This window comes from Bos mutus, chromosome 16 (genome assembly GCF_027580195.1).
Source record: "Bos mutus isolate GX-2022 chromosome 16, NWIPB_WYAK_1.1, whole genome shotgun sequence".
Lineage (NCBI taxonomy): Eukaryota > Metazoa > Chordata > Mammalia > Artiodactyla > Bovidae > Bos > Bos mutus.
Genome location: NC_091632.1, coordinates 3,929,922 through 3,939,986, shown reverse-complemented (window position 1 = coordinate 3,939,986; position 10,065 = coordinate 3,929,922). Strand labels below are relative to the sequence as shown.

The 10,065-nt window shown below is 59.2% G+C and overlaps 1 protein-coding gene and 1 long non-coding RNA gene across 2 annotated transcripts in view; both read right to left on the bottom strand.

Moving 5' to 3' along the window:
- Nucleotides 1-956: 956 nt before the first annotated feature.
- The window catches only part of MAPKAPK2 (MAPK activated protein kinase 2), a gene marked incomplete at its 5' end in the record, with an annotated part of 46,710 nt that continues 37,601 nt past the window's right edge, over nt 957-10,065 (bottom strand). The window contains 9 exons of the mRNA XM_014476964.2: nt 957-2,548; nt 3,053-3,133; nt 3,234-3,319; nt 3,822-3,946; nt 4,305-4,380; nt 4,988-5,114; nt 5,595-5,674; nt 5,927-5,991; nt 6,181-6,320. Coding sequence (XP_014332450.2) covers nt 2,405-2,548; nt 3,053-3,133; nt 3,234-3,319; nt 3,822-3,946; nt 4,305-4,380; nt 4,988-5,114; nt 5,595-5,674; nt 5,927-5,991; nt 6,181-6,320 — 924 coding nt within the window. The remainder of the gene's footprint in view (nt 2,549-3,052; nt 3,134-3,233; nt 3,320-3,821; nt 3,947-4,304; nt 4,381-4,987; nt 5,115-5,594; nt 5,675-5,926; nt 5,992-6,180; nt 6,321-10,065) is intronic.
- Nucleotides 6,638-10,065, bottom strand: part of LOC138991222 (uncharacterized) — a 40,309-nt gene continuing 36,881 nt past the window's right edge. Inside the window, exons 2-3 of the long non-coding RNA XR_011467186.1 lie at nt 7,160-10,065; nt 6,638-6,914 (exon numbers count right to left, since the gene is read on the bottom strand). The exon at nt 7,160-10,065 is cut by the window's right edge and continues 27,234 nt beyond it. This is a non-coding gene — a long non-coding RNA (uncharacterized lncRNA). The remainder of the gene's footprint in view (nt 6,915-7,159) is intronic.

The window sequence follows — 10,065 nt, the reverse complement described above, 5'->3', positions numbered from 1 at the left end:
GATTTGTGAGGGGTAGGTTGTGGGGGCCTTGTCTCTGCCACAAGGCTGGGCAGGGGAGACGGGACCCCACTGATGACAGGGTGAGCAGGCCTCTCTCCTCCAGGCAGGAGGAGGTCTTGGGACAAGAACACCCTAGGCCTTGCACCGAGTTCTAGTCCAAACACACTAGCAGGGGGACCCCCAGTGCATCCCTTCACTCTCATCACTTTTCTCACTCATAAAATGGGGATAACCATCCTGGCCTGCCTGTCTCCCTGACAGCTCTGAGGATCATGTGAGAAAACGCAAGTAAACTCATCAACAGCTCCTTTTCCATCTGACTGGGCGGGAGAGCAGTGAGGTCAATAAACCAATTTCTTCCTTAGGCGCTGCCACAAGTCAATTCACCATGCGATCTCAAATATCCCAGGCCTTCGCCTTCACATCTGCAGACTGAATGCTCACAGGAGCGCTGAGGCCTCTTCCAGCTGATGGTTTGTTTTCTGCCTTCTGGCTGGCCGCTGGCACCCCCTACTGGAGCTTGCAGGAACACCTGCTCCTCGACACTCCCCCAGGATTTGGACCAATTCACCACCACCACCTTCTTCACAGTCCCCGTGCCAGCCCTAACCCTAACCCTGACCCTGACCCCGACCCCGACCCCAACCCCCGGCTGAGAGTGTCTGCGTCCGGCCGTGGCTAAACAGGTCTAAGACTGGGCTGGGAAGCGGCTGGGCTCCTGATTCAGTAACTGGCAAAGCGCGCGGGGTCCCCCACTGCAGGGCCCATGCCCAGGCCAGAGACATCCCCCAGGCCCCCGACAGGGCGGGGGCTGGCTCCCTTGGGCCGGGGGCTCGCCTCTCCCCCAGGATACCCCGACTCTGCCCTCCCCACACACGGAACCCCTCACCACGCGTGGGAAGACAAGAGGTGGGGGGCGTCAAGGGGCTGAACCTCAAGAAGGAAGAGAGAAAGCCTTTCAACTATTAAATCTGTTTAGTAAAGACAATTTTGCTCATACAAAACGACAAGAGTTCACAACAGTCTGAGAGCTGGGCGCCGTCAGAGGCGGGGAGGCGCTGCGGGCATCAGAGCCCTGCCCTCGCACCCCGAGAAGGCCCCGGGCACCCCCAGCCCTGCCTGAGGGAGATGAGAGCTGAAGCATCACCGCCCCCTGCCCCAGGGACCGCGGCGAGGGGCCCTCCCCACAGTGCTCAGGTTAACACGAGGCCTCCCCACCCCACACTGGCCTGGATATGTCGCTGAGTTGTTTGGGGCGGGGGGCGGGGAGCGGCTGGTGGGAGAGGGGCAGAGTCTGGACATCTTTGGTGCAAAGCCTCCCCCACCCACCCACTAGGCCGCGCCACGGACACTTGCAGAGGCCACAGGGGTGCCGCTGCCCCCAAGGGGCTGCGGACCGACACCCTGGAGCCCGTGAGGCACTCGTAAGGCAGGCTCACCCACGTGGGCTGAGGGCAGGCGTGCTGCAAAACGGCTGCAGACATGAGAGAACAAACACCAGCAGGTTAAGAACGGCAGGAAGGGGGCGCAGAGGCCTGACTCGGCAGCTCGGTGCCTGGGCGGAGGCCTAGGACCGGCACGAACGGGGCGGAGGGTTCCAAGCGGAGCTTCCGTCTTCCTGGCGCTGCACCAGTGCTCCGCGCGCCCGCGCCTGTGCCGGGAGCAACCCATACAGGCGGGGTGGGCGGCCTGGCGTGGGGCCAGACAGGCTCCCAGGCACTTGGGCAGGCCCAGCGCGGGCAGGGTGGGCCCGGGGTGGGGTGGGAGTGGGGGAAACAGTTCTGAGCGCGGCAGGGGCCCCTCACGTGCACAGGCACTGAGCCGGGTGTGGGCACGCGCACGCACACACACACTCACTCCTATCCCTCTGGCACACCAGGGACATCCAAGGACTCAGCAGAGCCTCTGGGCCCCGGGCCCCACGGTCTGCAGCTCCTGGCAGGCCTCAGCCAGTGGGGACCTGGGGCCGTAGTGGGGAGGTCAGGCGGCCAGCGGGGCAACACAGGGACGCCCCTCGAGAGGGTTCCACAGACACCCTGGGACACACCCCCAAACCCTTGCAGTCTCCAGACAGGACGAGGCTTGGGGGACATGGGCGGGAGTGAGGGCAAGAACGATAAAAGAAGGTTCGTAAAAATTCTAAGTCAAATTACTGATAAAATTGCCAAATGAGCACAGTGTCGAGGGCACGGTGCTCCCTCTCCCTGGGGCCCCAGCCTCCCGGGCGCCCCCTCTCAGGCAGGTGGCCAGAACCGAAGGCAGAACACAGCCTCTGAAGAGGTCCCAGCCCCACGTGGCGGAGGAGGAGGGGAAGCGGGAGGAGGCGACTCTGGGTCTCTCTGTTTAAAAAATCCAGCCGGGTTGAGAGTTATTGCTTGTCCTCCAGTGGAGCGGCTGGCCCAGCTCAGTGAGCAAGGGCCGCGGCCTCCAGGGCCCGGGCTTTCTTCCGCCTCTTCAGAAGCAGAGGGTTGGACGCGTCTTCAATCTTTTTTATCTTGATCTGCTCGTAGTCGACCCGCATTGTGGCCAAGGCACTGGTCATCTCCTCCTGGGGGTGGTGACCAGGAGAGACGTCAGAGACCACAGATGGAGCGGGCAAGGAAGGGGTGACGTGTGGGAGTGGAGACAGAGGGCAAGCCGGCCAGAGAGCCTACGGCCAGCTCAGCAGAGCCCCGCTAAGGGCCCGGAGACCCCCAGCAAGCCTTGGGGAGCAAAGAGCACCGACTAGGAGCCAGGAGACCTGGTCTCATGTTTGCTCCAGCCAGTCATTAGCTGCGTGACCGTGAACAGGGCACCCACCCAGGCCTCAATTTCCTCATCTGCAAAGTGAGGAGACTTTGCAGAGGACCTCTCAGGCCCTTTCAGAGGCAGAGTGTAACGGCTGGCAGGAAACAGCCACAGCCAACTTTAGACTGACGCAGAAGCCTCTGCTCACAGCCAGGTCGGGAAGCGGCTCAGAGTCGCTGTGGTACCAGACGACCCAGGGTGAGAGGATGCAGAGCCAGCCGCCTCCCTGAGCACCGCCGAGCCCCCCGGCCAGGCGCCCCCTCACCTTGACGTCCTCCCACCTCTCCTTGTCCTCCTTCAGGACCCGGCTGGTGTGCAGTGGGGTTTGAGGGACCTTCGTCGATTGCTGGGGGCAGAGAAAAGGGTCCGAGTGAAGACCTGGAGCGGGGTGGGGTCCGCAGGGACCGGCCCCGTGGACCCAGGTACCTCCAGCCCACCGGGCTCACCATGATCCAGGGGTGGTTCATGAACTCGGTGATGGTCATCCTCTGGGTGGGCTCGGTCTTCAGCAGGTTCCGGATGAGCATCTTCACTGCGGGAGGAAAGCAGGATGCCCACAGGGGACAGAGACAGCGCAGGGGCCACCCTCCCCTCCCGCTCCTTCCCAGTTTTCAAGGAGAAGCCAGACTTATAGGGGGTGTGGACACAGACCACCCAAGATGCTTGGCCCTGAGGACCATTACAGACAGCTCCACCATCGGACGGCCAGGCACGTCCCAAGCCCTGGCCCTGCTGGGCCCTTCACACAGACCAGGTGTGGGCTGGGTGAAGACCCACAGCCACATCACTGATAGGAGATCATCCCTACACACACACCACAGACACAGACACAGACACAGGCAGGACATACCCAGGAGGTGCGGGCTCGGTGAAGACCCACAGTCACGTCACTGATGGGAGATCACACAGACACACACACAGACACACACACACAGACACACACACACACACACACACACACACAGACACACACACACAGACACACACACACACAGACACACACACACACACACACAGACACACGGGCTCTTTACCTTCCTCTGATACTTCTGACCATTCTGGGTTGGGGAATTCATACTGGCCCATTCGGATGCGACTCTTCATGCCCGGAGAGATGGCAAGGCCATGGTTGGAATAGAAGGGGGGGTACCCACACAGCCTGAGCCGAGAGGAAGCAGGAAGAGAGGAACAGAGCTTATGTTATTTAGGTCCCGCACCAGGACTTATTGCAAAGTTCACAGAGAAACTGGGACTCACTGATTCAGGTACAAAGTCAGGGACAGGGCCCAGGAATCCAACATACTGAGTATCTAAACCACACATCTTCCTGCCCGTTAGCCAATCCGTAGCATTGAGCTGTCAGAGTCCACTCAACACTCAGAGGGGACACGAAGGACCCCCAGGGCACCCCCATCCAGAAAGGGACGCTAACCGTGGCCTCTTCCTCTCACCCCAGAGGTAGAGGCTTCCATCCACGCCTGCCCAGCCCTCGTCCCCAGGCCCCTCCCCACACTCACAGGATGTACATGATGACACCCAAGGACCACATGTCACAGGACTTGTCGTACTTCTCTGGGCCCAGCACCTCTGGAGCTGTAAACAAAGACGAAGGCAGTGGAACTGGTCCTCAGAACACCAGGAGCCACCCAGGCCCTCTGTGGGTGGTGTGCCCACCCGACCCTTCAGCCCATCACGACGGGACCGCAGCTAGGCCTGCCTGGAAGGGGGACAGTCGTAGCCCAGGCCCAGGGCTGGGTAAAGGAGACCTGAAGACCCTCCTTGGGGGGAGCCCAAGGGCCAGAATCTCAAGATAAAGCAAGTCTTGAACTGCAAGAGCCTTTCAGACTGCCTTTTAGTTTGACAAACCCATTTTGAGAGTTTCCTCTGTGCAGTTGGCTGGGGGTCCTGGACCAGAAGCACATCCCTGACCCCCCTGGGGGTCTGACGGGAACAAGAGCTCTTCTCAGTGAAGTGCACACGTGCACAAACTTCCACCCGTAACCTCACGCACCTAACTTCCCATGCCACTTCAGGCCCGCGAGATCTGCTAAGCCTACTTCAGGTCAGGTCACATCAGAACTGGGCTACAAAGGGCCGGCAGACACAATTCTCCTGGGCCCTGGGGCCCTGAGACCAGCAAGAGGAGGCTCTGGGAGAAGCTCCGGGCAAAGACGGGCTCCCAGGCTTTCTCCAAACTTACCCACGTAGTATGGCGTGTAACAAGGAGTGGTCAGAGAGTTGTGACTGGTGGTTTCCTTGGCAAAGCCAAAATCAGTGAGTTTGAGAATGGCATTGGGCCTTTTGGAGGTGTATAAAAGGTTCTCGGGCTAGAGAGAGAGAGAGACAAGGAGTATCTCTGCTGAACCTGTGAGCGGCCGTCAGAAACCTGCAGGGGAACGATTCCTCCCTTTCTTCCCACCCCCATTCAGCAACTGTCTGTCTGGCCCCTATGATCTGCACACCATCAGGACCCTCAGCCCCTGACCCCCCAGGGCTCACGGCAGGCGTGGGAGTAAAACACTGACGCAGAGACAGAGTGAGCACCACAGGGACACAGACCAAAGGTGGGGCTGTGGGGGGTGACTGAGGAGCACAGGCTCAGAAGGCTTCCCGGCCGGGAGCGGGATTTGCCCAGAGGGCAGGGCCTGCGGGGCAGAGAGGCGCTCTGCCCACTCTGCCACGGGACCCAGGCCACGGGGACACAGGACGACCCTGGGGACCTTTTCGAGGGCCACCGTGGCCCTGACCCCCACGGCCTCTAGGCCCCCTGCGTTGGGGGCTGGGCGGGCAGTACAAACAGCTGGTACCTTGACATCCCGATGGGCGATGTTGATTGAGTGCAAATACTGGATGGCCTCGCCAATGCTCTTCATGATCTCTGAGGCCTCTGCAGAGGAGACGGGAGCAGGGAGACAGAAACCAAGTCACAAGATGTTTCCTTAGGTTTGAAAAGCTGAGGCAAGAGCCCTCCCAGGAAGCCTAAGACCCCCAATGCCCCCACCCACCCCAGAAGGCGAGGGGCAGGAGCGGGCAGAGCCCCAGCAGCAGGTGGGCGGCGGGCCTGAGCACCTCCCGGGAACAGGCCCCTGGAGCCCCGCTGCCCCGACGCCGGGCTGGGCCCGCGACAGACCCTTTCTACCTCTTTCCGTGAAGGCCTGGTCTCCTCGGTCCTGGATTCGACTGAACAGTTCTCCGCCATCCAAACTGAAACAAAGCCACAGTGAGACCCGGGCCATGACATCACACTAGCGCGCCCGCCACCGCCCCCCAAGAGGAACGAGGCGCTTGCATGCTGAGTTTCAGCGTCCCCAGCCGGCAGTCCTGGGAAGGAAAGGGGCCCGGGCTGGGAGCAGGGTCAGGCTGGGCCGGGAACCAGAGGGAAGGGCTGCTCACCACTCCATGACGATCAGCAGGCACTTCCGCCCCGCGTACAGGTTCTCGTACACGTCCACGATGCGCACGATGTGCGGGCACTGCGAGGCACGCCAGTGCAGCTCCACCTCGCGGCGGGCCTTGGGGCAGTCCTGCAGCATCTGCAAGCCAGACCTCCTGAGGGAGCGCGGGGGCTGCCCCGCCTGCACCTCCCCTGGCCCGGCCTGTGTGCCCGCCACCAAACACCCCCACATCCGCACCCTGCCCGCCCCACCCATCAGCCCCATCCACCCCCACCCCGGCCCATCAAGTCCCCTGCCCCAGCCAATCGACGCCCCGCCCCAGTCCATCAACGCCCCACCCCAGACCATCCACCCCCAGCCCCAGCCCATCCACCCCTGACCCCCGACCCCCGGCCCTGGCCCATCTGCCCCGCCCCGGCCCATCCACCCCCCAACCCGGCCCAGCACCCGCCCTCTTGTCACAGCCCCACACCCCCTCCCAAGCCTGACTTGGGGCTCTGCAGCTCTCTTATCTGCTCTAAAAGAAACTTCAGGATGACCCCTTGTGAGGTCTCTACAGCTGACCGGAGACCACCCTTGACCACGCAGGGAAAGATGGTTGGGCCTCTCCCCAGCTAAGGGCATGAAGTCTACTCCAAAAGGCAGGCAGGGCTGAGCACTGGGAGGCAGAGAGTACAGGACGCCGGGTGGGAAGACAGACTGAGGAAAATCCAGACAACCGTGGAAAGGGACCTAGAGAAGGGAGCCTCCAGATCTGTTAGGAAAGGAAGCTCTAAGATCCCTAAACCCAGCACACCCAATCCACAGCCATATCCTTTCAACAGCAGACAGCCTCAGGAGCCAGCCAGTGTGATCTAACCCCTGGTTCTTAATAGATCCCCAACCTGGAGCAAGTCACTTAACATGAGCCTTGTTCCCAACCCCTCTTCTTTCAGGGACCAGATGGGCAAGGTGTTAAAGGAGCCTGGCTTCCTTACCTGCGTCAAAGACCGAGACTTGACTAGTCTAAGCCGGTTTCATTAATCCCAAGCGTTTTACTAAGACCCAACACTGGTCAGGTAGCACTCTGCAGGAAATCTGAGGAGCGGCCTCTTGAAAGGAGCAGAGCAGGCAGCATGTCTCCCGCGCGTGGCACCTGGTGCCAGGGCAGTCACTCTGGTACCAGGGGGTACCTTGCAGTGGGGGTGACACAGCGGAGCACTGAGACACCTGCTGGGAAGTGCATGAGTCTTGCTGAGGAAGATCAGATGGCCAGAGAGGAGCCAGACTACACAGGAAGGGGAAAGGCAGACCAGGTACTGACAACAGTAAAGCTAACATTTAGGCTGTGGTCTGTGACATGCTGGGCTTTGCCTAACTGTACAACAGCTGCCCATTTTACAGGCTGAGGAAACTGAGGCTCACAGGAGCAACGTGTCCCAGGCTCATTTCCTGGGGGAAGCCAGGGCTGGAATCCAGGCCATGTAGATTCCGAAGCCTTAACCTTTTCCACGATACCATGCAACTTTTAGAGGAGGAGTGGAAGCCAAGACTTGTTAGTCTTAGATCACCAAAAGCAAACTGGCTTCAGAGACACAACCCCCAACAGGTGCCCAGATAATTCAGTCTCCTAGGGAGCAGTCACCATGGGGTCACACTGCCACCTGGTGGCAGTCTAGGGACACTGCACAGATCCTGAGTTTTGCTCCCTTCAACTTCGTTCATTGAAAAAGGTTCTTTTCCCTTCCCACACACTATGAAAAGCAGGAAGAGACTCTGGATAATCTCATTTGCAAGTATTTCAATTCAACAAGCATTTACAGAGCTCCTCCTATGGACCACACATTGTGCTAGACGTCAAAACCAAAACCAAGAGTCCCACTCTGAAAGAGACAGTTGGATGCCATCAATGGACATGAGTCTGAGCAACTTCCGGGAGATGGTGAAGGACAGGGAAGCCTGATGGGCCGCAGTCCATGAGGCCGCAAAGAGTCAGACACGACTGAGCAACAGAACAACCTGAAAGAACTCAAACTGGGGGAAGGGGCGTGAGCGAAGGTCGCCACACAGAAAATGCTTATAACCCAGTGAGAAGCTGCTGTGAGACTGCTAAATTCAAAGAGTTGTTCAAGAGAAAGCGTTCTCAGGGCAACCCAAAAAGAAAGACCTCTATCGCCCTCTACAGGCACACAGTGCTGAAGCCCAAGCTGTCACAGGCACTCAGAGGCAACAGGAGCTCAAGGACCTGCAGTTAGGAGAGACTTGGGCCTGGGTCTGAAATCTGTCCATTTCTAGTTGCACAGCCTTGGAGAGACCGTCACCTTTTGAGCCTGCTCCACATCTGCAAGTCAGGGGCTAGAATATCTGCCTCCCTCCCTCACAGAGCCACTGCAAGCTTCTAATGAAAGAACCTCTGAGCACGCTTTGTTATCAGAAAGGCGCTCACCTCTGCAAGCCATCAGCGTAACTGCCACAGCACAGGGGCCGTCTCCATCACCTCTGAGTGAGGCTGGAACACGCTGATATAACCGACAAACCCTGATGTTACAAGTCACCAGCAAGACCATAGGCTGGGTTTGTGTCTGCAGCCCCATGACCACCGCCTAGAAACCAGCTCTGCTCAAACTTTCCACAGCTGTGCTAAGTGAGCACGCTGCTGCTGCTGCCAAGTCGCTTCAGTCATGTCCAACTCTGTGCGACCCCAGAGACAGCAGCCCACCAGGCTCCTCCGTCCACAGGACTCTCTAGGCAAGAACACTGAAGTGGGTTGCCATTTCCTTCTCCAAGTGAGCACACACCAAGGCCCAAACCCACGTGCACACCCCTCAGCCCCTCCTAAACTCAGAGTACACAGTGCAGGTTCTGCCTGCTCTCTACCTCAGACACAGCAGCGTGCGGGGCATCAGGCCAAAGAGAATGTGCGGCCGGAAGCCTGGGTTCACATTCCGCCTTCAGATTTGCACACAGTTCACTCTGTAGCTGGCAAGGGAGGTGGAGTGACACAGTACAACAAACCTGGCTTTGCGAATCACGCACAATTTGCATCCCACTTCTGCACTTCTCAGCTTGTCAAAACAAGAAAATTAGAGGAGTACTTTCTAATTCTAAGAGAAGCAGAGTAAGAATCCCCATGAACACCAGTAACTGACATCCAGGGATGTGTCCGACATCCTTGAATGGACATAAAAATCAGCCCACAGTGAAAGCGAGACCTTCAACCCAGTCAGGCTTCCAGGCTGGCTGATGTCACGGGGCAGAGCCGTGAAGAGCCTAAGAGGCTGGGTGGACAGCTGTGGGGCAGCCGCAGAGAGGCAGGCAGAAATGCGCGAATCTGGAGGACTGGGCTGAGCAGAGACGGACAGGGGAGGTGCTGAGCTCTAGCCTGAGGAGCAGGAGCGTCAGGGAGAGAAAACAGGATTTTGGCGCGCTGCCAGGGGCCACCAGCTGAGGAACGCAACAGGCTCGACCAGGAGCCAAGAGAGTCACATGGAAAGGCTTCCACCTCTTCGGCCTGGACAAGGACAGGAGAGGCCAAAAGGCGCAGGACTACAGCCCTGAGGGCCCACGGCTGAGGGAAGGAAGGGTCTTCCCACCAAAAAGCCAGAGGCCCAGAGACAAGGAAGCCTGAGGGGATTATAAAACATTTTAAGCCCATGCTAAGCCTGCAATGGATACTGTGACTTGCCTCGGCCCCCCAGAGTTTGCCTCTGAAATTCCCTCCCCCAGTGGAGAAGGTCCCATGTGCTAAACTGCAATGCAACAGGCAAGGCCACCTGCCTACAGGTGTGCCAGGAGGCAGGACCAGACCAGTGCCCGCTGCCGGGGAGGAACCTCTAGGGTGACAGTGGCAATGAGGGAACTCTCCCGAATTCTGATCCGTTACCACACGATCCAGCGATCCCAC